This window comes from Crotalus tigris, unplaced genomic scaffold (assembly GCF_016545835.1).
Source record: "Crotalus tigris isolate CLP2741 ecotype Arizona unplaced genomic scaffold, ASM1654583v1 scf7180000019257.132365, whole genome shotgun sequence".
NCBI classification, from domain to species: Eukaryota; Metazoa; Chordata; class Lepidosauria; order Squamata; family Viperidae; genus Crotalus; species Crotalus tigris.
The window spans coordinates 116871-131701 of record NW_024097457.1 but is presented as its reverse complement, the minus strand read 5'-3'; the positions used below and the strand labels follow the sequence as shown (position 1 = coordinate 131701).

General features: G+C 38.9%; 1 protein-coding gene across 1 annotated transcript; it reads right to left on the bottom strand.

The window, feature by feature from the left end:
• Positions 1–440: 440 nt before the first annotated feature.
• On the bottom strand, positions 441–14188 carry LOC120316123 (protein phosphatase 1J-like). Its single transcript, XM_039361350.1, has 5 exons — positions 13188–14188; positions 7067–7190; positions 5945–6268; positions 4226–4338; positions 441–1182 (listed from the first exon to the last, which is right to left on the bottom strand). The coding sequence occupies exons 1-5, from the start codon at positions 13541–13543 to the stop codon at positions 1071–1073; spliced, it is 1029 nt and encodes a 342-aa protein (XP_039217284.1). The 5' UTR covers positions 13544–14188; the 3' UTR covers positions 441–1070.
• Between the last annotated feature and the right edge of the window lie 643 nt (positions 14189–14831).

Below are 14831 nucleotides of genomic sequence, written 5' to 3'. Positions count from 1 at the left end.
AGTAGAGAGGCTATTAAATGTTTTAAGTATTATTTTTGATATATTTATTTGTTCTCTAAGTGCTGTAACTCAACCGAATCGTCAACACAGGAGAAAAAAACAAGACTGATTAATGTTCCTTCTTTAATTAATTAATTTTTATAAAATTAATTTTAATACAATTAAATTAATTAATTAGATAATCAATGTTTTAGAAACAGTGTTTCTCAGCATTGGCAAATTTAAGATGTATGGATGTCAACTCCCAGAAGTTTCAGCTGACTGAGGAATTCTGAGAATTAATGTCCATACATCTTAAAAGTTGCCAGTGCCAAGACACACCACTTTATAATAATTACAATTCAGCTCCCACATCTCAACTATTTCTTTAGAGTATTCGGAGATTGGCAGAATTGTGAGTTTCTAGAACTCTATTTTAAAACTTAGCTTTTATTTTGCAATCAATTATTACAAAACAATATCTTATTATGGGCATCCATGGGGAAGGAAGGAGGAGCAAACAAAAAACATACACACATAACATTATCCCACAAATGTCACAACTTATGCACTTGAGTCATATGTCAAGACTCAAGTATCTAATTAAAGTATTTACATGATCAGATCACTGTGTATATATCATTGTTTTGGATTCACTGTGGTTTGCTGACGTTGCTGCTAATTCTTATACATTATACGTTACAGTCCTTATACATTATAAGGTTGTAAAAATATGCATCTGTTCAATAAGGAAAATAAATACTAGACACAAATTAATAGTACATTGAGAGTCTTTCTTTACTATTTACAATAAATTCACCCACATCATATTCCAAATGGAAATTGAAAATTCCCTAAGCTCCAAAGATGATTGGCCATGGTGCATGCTAGATAATGTTGCATAAAGCATAAGTGTAATAACCTTGAGCGAAAAAAGAGGTTTGCCTTTACTAGTTTTTCAATTTAGGTTTGCAAGGCAAACCTTATTTTAGTTAACCACTATGAACTCTGATGATCTTGTTTGTACAGAATTGATTTCTCAAGGATATACCTGCCAAGGTTGTTGTCAGTGGTGATAGATTAAAAGTATATCATATAGAAAGAAAGTTCTTCCTTACTAAAAACTGTAGCCTTTGCCTCTCTGTCTCTGGAGTAAACTCCCTGGACATTGGAATGATTTCCCCATTACGGATGACAATGGCCCTGCAATGAAACATGCAATGATGACATTAGAGAGAAAGCGAAGAGAGAGATGGCAAAGGAAGTGCAAGCAGCAGATACAAAAGAGGGCAAAGAGAGGCAGGGTTAGGTAAGTACCATCATTGCCATACAGAGAGAGAGCCTCTGGGAAGGATATGGCATCTGGGCAAATAATGGCCAGGGATCTATGTTTCCAGATACTCTTAAGGTTTCCTTGCCTGTTTCTTGTTGATGGAAGAGGATAATGTTATATTACGCCTGAAAGCCCAGAAACCTTCTGATGAGAGTTTCCTTCTTTCCCTTTTTCTGGATGAAATTGTTTGCTGTGGCTTCATTCTATTTTATTTCTAGAGTTTAAAGTTTCCCTACCATATTCTAAAGACCCAAAATAGATTAAAATATTTATTATTGTATGCCCCAAATGACTCTATTGTATAAGCAAGTTGAAGTGATTTGCTGATGTCCTGTCAATGAGACTCATGAATAAGAGGAGATATAAACATATCATTCCAGTAGTCGTGCACTTATGCAGGGAAAACGGGAACTGGGTGAACGGGACCCTCAGACATAGTTACTAAAGACTATTTTCCCCATGTAGCATGAAGACATATCTAATAATATAAGCTCTGGCTCATATTGGTATAATATGCTAGCTTAGAAACTATAAAGGTCAAGGAAATGCTAGGTAGCCTTTTTCTTTAACATTCCTATTGGGTTAACGCCAAATCCTAGGTGTGACTCAAGAACATCCAGAGAAAACACTGACATAGCATATTGAAAAGGAGCAGCCATAAAGACATATTTAGATGTCCTTATATTCTACAGTAACAGTTAAGCCAAATTACTAAGCAGTGTTAGTTACCTGCTCTGAGAGAAAAGATGTTCCTTGTTCAGACAGATAAGGAAGCAAAGAAGGAGAAAAATCAGTCTAAGAAACTAGGGTTCAGAAATGGTGCTGAAAGGATGGAGGAGGATTGTGAGAAGAAAAATATGGCTAGAATAATGGGTCACATCATCCAAACCCAAGTGCATGGATATTCTGATCAAAATATAATGTAAAATGTGGATTATCCATACACACATGCACACACGCACACAGGGATTTTATTTTCATCTTTTGGTAATGTTACATATGGAATCTAGCACCTAAAATGATTGCCAAGCCCTGTGCTTGGCTAATTATCTCTCAGATGTAATGACTAAGCAAAAACAATTAAACACAATTATGGCTTTACACAATATCTGTTACAGCATTTTACTGTGCTTCTTGGGTTGGAAGTCTTCATCTTAAACTACCAATATTTCCATATTTGATAATGATATTTAAGAGCCTGATTTTATTCAAAAATTAAAACAAATTCTAATTGATTTTTCTGACTTGATAAAAAAGTTGATCTCACTCTTGAAAAAATAACTTGTCAAAAGTATGTGTGTACTGTTTCCTATTAGTACAAGCTCTCATTTCAATGACCACAATGAGAAATAACAATAGTGTATTTTTCTCTGTCTTGTTATCCACTTGTGTAGCCTTCACCAAATGATACTTTACTTGTAACTCCCATCATCCCCAGATAGTAATGTACACAATACACCTAAAGGTTATCATTTTGGCACAGAGAAGAAGGTATTGTTATTTTCAATTCGGAATCCCAAAGAATTTGGATGCAGATAGAAGACTCAATGAGGAAACAGAGCATCTATTAATTAATTCCAAAAGTAATCCAGAATCCTTAATCTAATTAGCATCAATGCTTCATTTTGATTAATACTCCAGTAAAATTTATTTTACTGACTTAAGTTCTGAACATTTTAAATCAATAAAGGTTCTTTAACAAGCACTTAAATTATTATTTGATGAGTACCTAAATATGGTGATACTCTAGATTTAGGACTGAATCACTAAAAACAATTAAAACAACGGGCACTGAATCAATGCAGTATCTACAATAAAGACTAAAATAACTTTAATGGTTATTCTTTAATTATCCATAATTTTGAAGGTGTCTCAACAATAGAAGGAGAAATGACATGACTCTTCTAGCTCAGGTTATAACAAAGAAACTCCATAATTTGGAACTCCAAATGAATAATCGCAATTCAAAACTGAATTTCCCTCTTGTAGCATTCAGGATATGTTGCAAGAGCATATTTATATTCATCAATTTTTAATTTTTCCATCTTAACATTCAGATCACAAAAAAATATTCTCTGATTTGCTTGGGATCCATAATTATCTCATACCCAAATCTTAAGCGAGCTCCATCATTGGTACCACTACACTATCCTTTTGAGCACAAGTCAATTGACTCTTTGGTTGACAAAAAGTATAGTCCTTAATTCTGAGGAGTTCTGTCCAACTTTTATTACTATTGACAGTGACTGCCTTTATTCAGCACAAGTTTTATTAATTTATTATATCCATAGCCCATTTTTTGCTATAATATTCAAGACAACTATTGGACCCTTAATGGTTTCCTATCCACAATTGATCAGACTTAGCATTATAGTGTCAGATCATTTCCTGAAAGCAAAATTTGATCTCCTGATCATACACAGCATCACTAGAAACACAGCATCATATATCTGTTTATAGCTTATTGGATTAGTCCCTGCGGTTTTCTTGACAAAATTTTTGGAAGTGTCTTATTATTGTCTCCTTCCTAAGGCTGAGAGAAAGTGACTGGCCCAAAGTCACCCAGCTGGCTTCATGTCTGAAGCAGGATGAGAACTCAGTCTCTCAGTTTCTAGCCTGATGCCATAACTATTACACCAAACTGGCTCTCATTAGTTATATACTTATCATTAATACACACTCTCTTAAGGACTGGTGTGTGTGTGATATTAATGGTGCATGAACAGAAGAAAGACAAATATTTAAACTGTTGTTGAAATTTTGTATACATTATAGGTAAAATAACTGACCTTGACCAGAAGGACTCTTGATTAAATTCTACCAGGCAGTAAAGAAATGTCATTTTTGCAATGAATACATGTTTTGGACAGTTCTAATTTGTCAAGGAGCCAAAACATTCTCCAGCCCACTTACCTACTATCACCAGCGTTGGCCACATAAAACTTCCCCAGAAGATAAACCACAGCCAGGGCACAGCAGCCTCCAGTTGCTTGTCTGGTTACCCGTTCTTGCTCAATTTGATTGTCCTGAAAAGACAGAAAAGCAAAAGTACAGGTGGAACACGATCTATCATATCAGAAAAGAAGGCAGAACCGTACTATATGTAATCACAGATCTTCCCCACCTTCCTATATTAATAAACTAGAATGTTCTCAGGAAATAGATATATAAACAACAGTTGCAGAAACAAGGTAGTCAATTAGACATTACCTTCAAATTTAACAATTACAACTTTATGCATTGACAAATTCTTGTTTCATATATCAAAAGTCTATTTTAAATAGAGAAATGACATTGTATTCGCATTATGCTGTACTAGGATTTGATTTATCTTGAATCATTTACACCAAGCTTATGTTTTGTTAGAGCAGAGGCCCTTAATCACAATCAGTAGAAAAGTTTCAACTATGGCTTTATCTAATTTACAAAACTGTACAAATAATTAGTATAGTGGGCAATTAAGCAGTCATTAATTCTCCAGGAAAATAAGATGATATGCAAAAACAGTTATAAATAGGAACTATTCCTGCAGCAACATTTCCAACATTCCTTTTTTTTCCCATCCACACAAATGCACAATGACTTTTTTTTAAAGAAGAGTATACCTCATATTCTGGGTGGCTATGTTTTGCCATCATCTGTATTTTTCATACCTTTAGAATGGTGGTTAATCTGTGACTATCCCTGTTTGCCAAAGGTCTAAGTAATTGCTAACTTAATCTTTTGTCTATTAGGACTTATCAGTTATCCTGGTCTGAAATATGTGAAAGGGAGAGAATACTAATCAAAAGAAAGCTAATTAGCAAGCACAGTTCAAATATCTGAGGAAACAAACAAAAAAGAAAAAAACCCTCTCTTAGTAAATATCTCTATATAATTTTATGAAGAGGTGGGGAATCACCAATAACATTTCAGTACCTATACTAAATTATAGTTTACAAGATTCTCTAGGGAAGCCATGACAACTGAACTGATATATGAATGCTATATGTTGACAATGTGTCTTTTTCTGTGTATTTTATTCCCCTGAGCAGCATCGAAGACAAGATCTCAAGCTGTGCTACAGAAAAACAGAACAGGCTCTGCTCAGGATCTGCAGATAGATAAGCAAATATCTAGTTAGCCAAAAATAGTCATGGGTCACCATGTCAGTGCCTTAACTGCAAAAGGAAGTGAATGCATATTTTGGGTGGAAGACAGGCAAGCAGGATTGGAACACATCCCTGATCTCCAACTTACATGTCCTTCAGTGGCTAAGGGGCTGTGTGTGTTAATATAAAACTGTTAGTAATTGAGTTTATTTGATTCTGAATATCCTTCACCTATTTAAATCTATGAGACAGGCTACATCTTATATACCCAAGGCCCTTTGCCTGCTTGAAAGGTGAAGCAGATTTTGTTTGTTTATCCTGGCTCTCCTATCTTTGAATGCAACATATCCATTTCATTCCACTTCTGATACAGAATCAGGCATCAATTACAAGGAAGTTCTACCTCAGACTAAGATAACCACATGTCTAGTAGGCAGCTTACATGTATTCCAAAGTCTGTGCCAAGCCAGGAAATTGATTGTAATTCTCTATCTTGGGAGCAGCCTGCCTTCTCCAGCCCATCTTTGTTCTACATGCTTACCATCTGTTTGAATGCATTTTCAATGGCTCCCACTACTAAACTTTCATGGAAAACCATCTTTTCCATATGGAAGCGTGGCAAGGCATTGTTTGGGACCTCTCTGTCTTCTTCTGCCAGACGAGCTTTGTTTGGTTCGGTGAGAACTGTCCTGGGTCTCTCTTGTAGGCAAATTGGTGGAGGAGAAGAATCTTGTAAGATATCCACCAAGTCTCGGAGCTGATCACGAATATGGAAATGAAGCAGTTTGGATGCCATAATTGCAGCTCCACTTCCAGCATGTCCATCAAACAAACTCCAGTAGTAAAAATACAGACCTTTGCTGCCCTGCAGAGAGATTGGAAAGAACTATTCTGAAGTAATGCCAAAAGAAAGGAAATTCAAGTTTAAAAAAGTAAAACTGATGAAGCAGCACTTTGGTGAAATTCTGCAAGCTTTGCAGTTTGTGACTGAAGCAACATTCAGCACCTTCTCAGCCAGCTATCAATTTAACCAAACTGCCACCAGTTCAAGGAGGTCCTAATTCCTGGAGTTTATTTTACTGCAAAGGAAGAAGAAAGGGCAGAAAAGGTGATGAAGTAGCAAGGTGATGAAATTTTTGCCTCTAAGCAATGCAATAGGTATCCTATTCATCCAGTGCTCACATAGTTCACAGGCATTATTTTAAATGCCAGCTGCAATAATTCCTGTGACTATAGTGGATGGGAAAGTTTGTGGAACTTTCCCACTGGTTCACAATTCCACTTCATCAAGTAAACAATGTTTGCCAATTCAGGTAAGATCTGTGAAGTAACAACTATTTTGTGTGACCATTACTATTAATCAGCAACTGCGAATCAAACAGTCCTACTCTAAGCTAGAATAAGTTCACATAATGTAGTAAACTATGATTTAGCCATGGTTGAAACTATTACCTGGATTAAATCATTATGAACCCATAAACAATGGCTTGTTTAACCACGATTTACTGAATAATCCATAATAAACTACATTCTAACTGCAAAGCCAAAAACTGTGAGTTATAAGTCACAACAATTGGATTCATGCAACACAGTAAACCAAAAGCAAATAAACTACATTAAAGCTGTGGAAGAAGCTCTGGTCATCCAGTTGCTCACCACTCACTTCTGATTCTCCAGAAATTCCCTTGGGGCCTGGGTTATTTCTCAGGCTGTTTCTTTTTTCCACAAAGACGGCTTCACAACAAGCTTGATCCTCATTATGCTGGCTTTTACCAGCATTTATCACTCTGTTCAGGAAAGAGAGAAACAAACCATCATAGTGTGGACTTAATGATATGAATTTGATTTGATTGACCAACTTCCCTTGTTCTCAGATTCACCTTGCACAAAGATTGACCCCAAATGGGGACAAATGATTCCATTGCTGCTGTTTTTAGTAAACAGAAGCAATTTGAGAGAGGACCTGGCATAGCCATCATGTCTGGGGTTTTTTTTAAACCTAAAAACGGGCCCTGTGGAGTTAGGTGGGTTAATTTTACCTCTAGTCAATGAATGGCTCCTGATGTCTGATTGACCAGCATAGGACCTCTACACCATGAAAAGTGACACCTCTAAACTTATTTCATCAAGCTTATTAATCTCATACTGCCTTCTTTGCTATCCAAACAAAACTCGTGGTTTCAAGCTTTGCTCAAGCCCTTGGGGGCAACCATTGTTTCTGATGAAAAAACCTGATAGAGGACCTCAAAGCCAGCAAATCATGGCTGGCATAAAACTGCCAAACAAAATGAACTTAAACTTTTTATCTTTGTTTTTTTTCAGCTTTGCTACTTCACATCATTGCAAAACATAGCTTGGCAGCAGGAAGTTGTAGAAAAATAAAACAGGAAACATTATCCGGGCAGGAATTTGTAACAGTACAGTTTGCAAAACACAAATAGTATATGATGTTGAGGATGCAAGTTAGTATAGAACTCAGGAGAGTTTCAAAATAACCTTGACAGGCACTTCCCCTCCCCTCTCCACCCCCATGGGATGACAGGAAAACCTTCAATATGTTTCCAACAAATTTTTAAAAAGCATTAAGAAACTAAGAACTATTATAAGTTACAGTCCGTTGCAGGGGCATCAGCTACAATTGTGCAAAGCCTCATTCCTTTTATGCCTGTTATGCATATTAAAAGGAGGCGAAACTTTGCATGTAAAAGTCATTACCTCCCCCCATCCCTACTCTACATATACATTTAGACAAATTCATATCTGCACAAACATATTTCTTTTCACGTGTTTCAAACCAATTAAATGTGTATAAAGAGCATTTAGGCCAGCTTAGCTTCAGCAGACATGCTACATCATGTGCTTTCTAACATCTGATTTCAGTGTTTGATTGGAGCTCATCTTTTTATGTCAAATATGCAACTACAAGGTGTCCATTTTTCAGCCAGTTACTACAACTATATCAAAACTCCATGACAGTTTTGATCTGCAGTAATTAAAAGGCAAAAATAGCCCTCTTCAGGTAGTCTTTCTCTCTTTCACATGCATATATGAAAAGTAAACAGCATGGGAGAGAATTTTATATTGTATAAGAATAATCACAATATTGAATCCATGTTCGGTTTATTACTAGTTTTTCCTGTTTTGTTGCAGCAGAAAATTTATACCTTTTCTGATCTAAAGTTCTGCATGTGTATATTTATATTAAGAAAGAAAAAGAAGGAAGGAAGAAAAGAGAGAGAGAGCGCGCGCGAGAGAGAGAGAGAGAGAGAGAAAGAAAGAGAAAGAAAGAAAGAAAGAAAGAAAGAAAGAAAGATTTCAGTAGTGGAAAAACAATTGCAAAGTTGCTTGGGACAAGGTGGGATCAACAGAAACTGTGTATTACGACTTTTTGCACTGCAAATATGTGGAGACTTATTATCCTAAGTTTGTCCACAGTCCAACTTTCTTGTCTTTCTTTTCTTTTAAAAGCTATTATTTTGTCTTTAAGTAGCCATATTTAAATTGTCTAATCCTGCAAGTTTACAATAGCTATTTTTGCTATTTAGTGCTGATGGTCAAACCTAAATACATTCAGTTGGAAGCAGAGTTTAGTCTAATTCCAAATTGTAATACCAGGACGATTGCAATATAGAAGTGTACCAGGTCAAGTGTTTTGGATTGCCTTGTTTAATACACAAAACTAGTTGAAATGCAAATATGGATATTTATTGATTATAAAAAGGCATTTGATCAAGGGAAGCATGGGAATTATTAGGTATATTGAAAACAATAAGACTGGATAACTGAGCTGTATGCATTATGATGAATTTATATTGGAAGCAAACTGTATATGTTAAGTAGAAGGAAAAGCAAAATAATTTCAACTATTGTGTGGAATTCAACGAGAGTGTTCATTGTCACCCTTGCACTTTAATGTGCATTCAGAAGCTATAGCCAATGAATATTTATAAGAACAGTAAGAAAGTGTAAACTTTAATATCCCAATTATGTTTTATTCAGATTATTTTTCCATCTAGTAAATAGAGAACAATGTTTACAAAGTTTAGTCAAGTGTATCAGTCAAGTAAATCTTGCAGGCTAAATATAAAACAGAACAAAACAAAACAAAATGTTATCAGTAAAAAGAAGGTCCCTCAACAAGCTATAATACAAACAGGACAACTTGAGGGGGTGAGATATTATAAATACTCAAATACTCAGTATTCTGACTGACAGATGGGATCGTAGCATGGAAATAAAGAGCAAGACTGAACAGGTGAGAGTAGCTTGTTGAAAAATAAGTAACTAGCTTGCTGCTGGAATTTAAGATTGGAACTTTGTTGGCAGATTGTATTCTCTAATGTCTTGCCAGGTCTTTTGTAGGAGCCAAATCACAAACAGGGTAGGAGAAGCCTTTGAAATGTGGATTTATAGATTATAGAATTAGTGTGTAACCTAATGAGGCAGGCTGTCTCCAAAGCATAGGCAAAGACAGGGAAAGTGTGAATACCAACAAGAAAAGAAAATGTTCTACTGAGATCGGATGATACATAATGAGAAATATCAGTTCAATGAATTACGCAAGGAAAGCTGCAAAGGAAATGTAGTATTATATGATGAGCCATATCCTGGTTGAAATATCTCTGCATATGGGTTGGCCCAAGTAAATATATCCTTGTTTCAGATGGTAAAACTGAAGCTACAAATAGCATTGATAGTCTGCAGTAGGAAGTGGCACTATAGGAAGAACTAGAAGTACTTTTTAACTCAGTGACTGGATTGGAAATCAAAGTCTTATAGAGTTGGAAGTGACCATTTAGGTCAATGGTTATCAATCTCAACAACTTTAAGATACCTTAAAGTTGCTGAAATTGCGATACACTGATTTAGGTAATCCAGTCCAACTACCTCTTCTCTAGAGGAATCCAGACACATCCAAAGAAAGACCTTCATCTCTCTAGGCACATGTTTCCACAGTCCAACTATTCCTAGTGATAGAAAGCTTTTTCTAAGATTCAATCAGAATTTGCCTTTGCACTTTAAACCCATTACAGTATTCCACAGTATGGAAACTGGTCCTGAACATCTTCTATGTAGCATTCTTTGCCAAAATTCAAACAAAGCATACTATGCCTTATTGCATGAATCTGGCTGATGGCAGTTTTTTCTGTATAAATTATTTCATTAAACTGTGTAGAAAAATTTTCTGCAATTTTAACAATAACACCAATTTATGTTAATAAATTCTTCAAGAGGAAAGAGACATCAGTTTGTTGTTATTCATTATTCAGTTAAAAACAAGGAATGATACAACCTGCTCACCACAAAAAAGAAAAAAAGCTTGCAGGAGTAGCAAAAGAAACAGATAAGAGGATATTCTCCTACCTAGGTCAAGGAAATTATATTTAGAACTGATATTATTATCTCCGGACTGGGTCCTAGTAACCTTAAAACTAAGACAGCCTATCCTGCTAAACAAAAGCAAGCTGAAGTCAGGGCACACAGCATGAAGCCATAAGAAAAGTGAGATATTAAATCAACTGGAAAGTAAAATACTAAGTACCATTTACAAGTAAAATAAATGGAGAAAGAGGCAAAAAGAGAAAAACATCTGTTTATGGCCATTTCAATATTTCTAAAAGAACACAACATGAATTTAGCAGTCTTGATTAAAATGCACATGTTCACCATTTTTCTGGCAAGACTTTTGCCTCTTTACCAGCCAGATAACAGCTTTTCAAATTTCCCTGCCAAGAAAAGAAGCATTTGTTGAACATCTACCCACAAATTAGTTGATAAAAAATAGGGATCTTTCTCACAATAAAACATTTCATTTTCAGACACCCACACGAGGCACGCAATTGCCTTGGGTGTCTATTTTAAAAAAAAGTAATTTGCTATTTTTGGATCCTCTGCACGTTTGTAGTTCAGCTCCCAATTGCAAGCCCTGAGAACCACCAGAACAGAAGGAAGGCCACATTAAAGATTAGGGGTGTCTGAAGGCATAGACAAAAAAGTTAAGATGGTAGGTGCAACTGGAAGATAGAAAGTCCATCTATTTTTGCATGTCGTGACTGCCAATGTGACTTTTTTTTTTACCATCTCCACAGACAACTATGATAGAGGTGAATGAAGACAAATGCCTTCTTTTTTTTTTTTTTTTTTAAAAATCAACAATAGCCATAGGGGATGCATAAAATTTGTTCACATACATTAACATAGGAAGGGCAGAGATTGGGGAGTGTTGCAAGAAAATACTTTTTTTTGTCTTAACATATTTCATGAGAATTCTGAAATAAAAATTTATGTAAAAGAAAACCTTAGCTATATAAACATAACACATTAAGCCTCTGTTCTGCATAATCATGCAACTAAATCCAATTAGCCAGGTTTATTTATAAAAGTAAATTTATTATTTATATCTCACCAGAATCAATTTGAATCAGAAAATTCAGCTGTGTTGGTCTCACCCATCTACTCGAGTAATCTAACTTCACATTTTGGCTGTCTCAGTGCTTTATAAGAAATGCTTAAAAGTCGGACTTTTGGTAAACAATTAAGTCTAAGGGTTGTTGTTTTTTTAAGAAAAACACCCAATAGCTGAAGCTTTCTGGGTGGTTTACAATATTAATTTTCTATTTATACTTGAAAGATAACTCTTAAAAACTGCAGGAATATCTTAAAGTTGTAAAGGTCATTAACACCATAAGGGTCATTATCTGATAAATTCTAGTTGGCTGCAAAAAGTTAGCCTGGATTTTTTGTAGTCTAGATTTCACAAGCCAGCTTTTTTCCTAGAATGTGGATTAAGGCTCAATAGCTGTGTTGGAATACTTTCAAGCACAACTACGTTTTTTCAGTATATTGTACAATCCTTCCTTTATAGTTACACACACACACACACACACAGAGCCGATGAATCTGAAAATTGGGCAACACTCGGCTAACTTAACATGTATATATTATACAACAGAGACAGCATGCAGATGTAATTGCCGCTTCTTCTTTAATGAGCAGTGGAAAGAAACCAACGATTTGGTCTCTCCATCTTTCTTTCCCATATAAATTCCCTCGCATTATCTTCAGGCTGCTTAAGGTGAGGGAAGGACTGAGGAGATTCAATTGGTTATCCTAGGAGTTCATCCACCTAACGGCGCGGTTTAACACCCGCCCTTGCCCTTGGAGACTAACGATTTACTAGCCGTTTAAAAGAGAAATCTCGTAGGAGCGGTCCCCATGAATGAATCGGGCCCCAGCTGGCCAAAGCAGCGGCTGGAAACCGAGCGCGTCACCACACAACTACTTTGCTTTTCCCAGCCCTATTTAAAGAGGGAAGCGAAATCTTCCATCTTTAAAGAGGGGGGGCTACAGGCTTAACTCTCCCTCGATGTCGGTGGTAAAATTAAAACCTCCGTCGAGTCCCCTAAAGGATTCGGCCATTCAGTCCGGGCATGACGAAGGGCAAACAAATATCTTCATATCAACAGCACTACGACTGTCGCATAAAAGCGGGCAAACCGGAGCAGGTCGATTTAACTAATCGATCATCTCTCGTACCCACCCCGAATTTCCTTAGCTCTAATTCGGACAACATAAGGACGGGCTCGCTGCTAAAGTGAGTACACTCTGTGCATGCTCGGAGGCGCCGTTTTGTCACATGCCTTCAAGATAGTCCTTGCAGATTCACTCGGCCCAAGCCCTCCAGCCCTGCCTCCACTCTGGAAAGTAAGTGTCCTTCCTCCCCACCCAAAAGCGCCAACAGAGCTCCCTCCCTCCGCCGCCACTGGCCGCTTTTTCTCGCCTACTCGGCGTAGCCGGTGCTCCAGGGCAGGCGACGGCGACTCTCGCGGGAGCTCTGGATGGCTCTGCTCGTGTGGTCATCGGCCAGCAGAAGTTCTTCTGGCGTGAGCTGCAGAAAAGCCGGTCTCGAGAAGCTGCCGCCGGGCGCCTCACAGCAGGAGCTGCTCGTGGTGGTAACTGAGGTGGTGGGGGCGGCAGCGGGGGCGGCAACGCTGGGCCCGATAGCCTCGGACCGAACAGGCGGGGACGCCGCGGTTGAGGCGCCGGCGGCGGGCGAGGCGTACTGCGTACTGCGGGGGCTTCCTCCGCCTCCGAGACCCCCGACTAGTTGCGCCATCGCTGAGCGAACTCTGCCCAACATGCTGCCGCTGTTGCTGCTGCAGCCGCCGCCGCCGCCGCCGGGCGCTGCGAGCTCGGGGCGGCCAAAGAGGAAGGCACGCTGGCGGGCTCTGCTCCCGCCTTCTCCTCTTCCTCCTCTCCTCCTCCTCCTGGGCTCGAGCTGAACTCAGACACGTCAGGGAATCTCCGAGAGCCTCCTCCCAACCGCGTCCTCGTTGACGCACCGCGAGTTTTAGGCGGCTTCGGAACCTCCTCCTGGCCGCCTCGGAGCTTTCTCTTCCCACCGAAGCGCTTTAGGAACCGCGGAGACGCTCCTTTCCTTGGGGAGCCGCTGGCTGTGCCTCGGGGGGACCTTGCCTGCCGTTGCAGAGAAGTGTCTTTTAAGGCTCCCCGTAGGCCTTGTGGTCAGGTTGTCTTTCAATATGCCGGGTTCCCGGGGAGTTAATGAACAAGCCCCTGCTGTGCTTGGCAACCGCAGCAATGATTTACTTGTTTTGTTGTTTTACTTCCCAGTGACAACTCTGATTTCTTGATGGTCTCCCATCCTACCGATAGTAGCAGCCAGTCTGATCTTGCTTAATTATTTGATGCCAACCAAATTCAGCTAATATGTCAGTGATGGTGAACCTTTTAGAGATAGAGTGCCCAAACTGCAACCCAAAACCCACTTATTTATCGCAAAGTGCCAGGGCTGCATCAGCATTGTGGTGCCCTCAGAGGGTGTGTGGGGGCCTGGCCCACTGGGTAGCGTGGCTACAGTGGTCATGGCAGACTTGGTGGGTGTGGCTGGGGCCAGGGCAGCGAGGACCAGTCCCTCGCCATCTCCGGGGCATCCCCGTGGGGCCAACGCCGCTTGCTCGCTTGCTTCCTGCCCTGTCACTTCCAAACGCCACATGCTCACTATTCTGGCGGACTCTGCTGGGACAACAGCATGCGTGCCCACAGAGAGGGACAACAGCATGCGTGCCATAGGTTTGCCACCACTGTACTATGTACTGGATGACTTTGTGATCCTCCCCCCACTAAATATACTGGGTTTAAGGTACTTACAGCTCTAAGCCAGTGCCTCAACCTCAACCACTTTAAACTGGCTGGGGATTTCTGAGAGTTAAAGTCCACACAGCTTAAAGTGTCTGAGGATGAATGGTATGCAATGGAATGCAATGCAGTGCAATTCAATACAGTTGGAAGGGACCTTGGAGGTCTTCTAGTCCAGCCCCCTGCCCTGCTCAAGCAGGAGAACCATACCATCTCAGAAAAGTGACTGTCTAGCCCAGTGGTTCTCAACCTTTATAATGCCGCGACCCCAT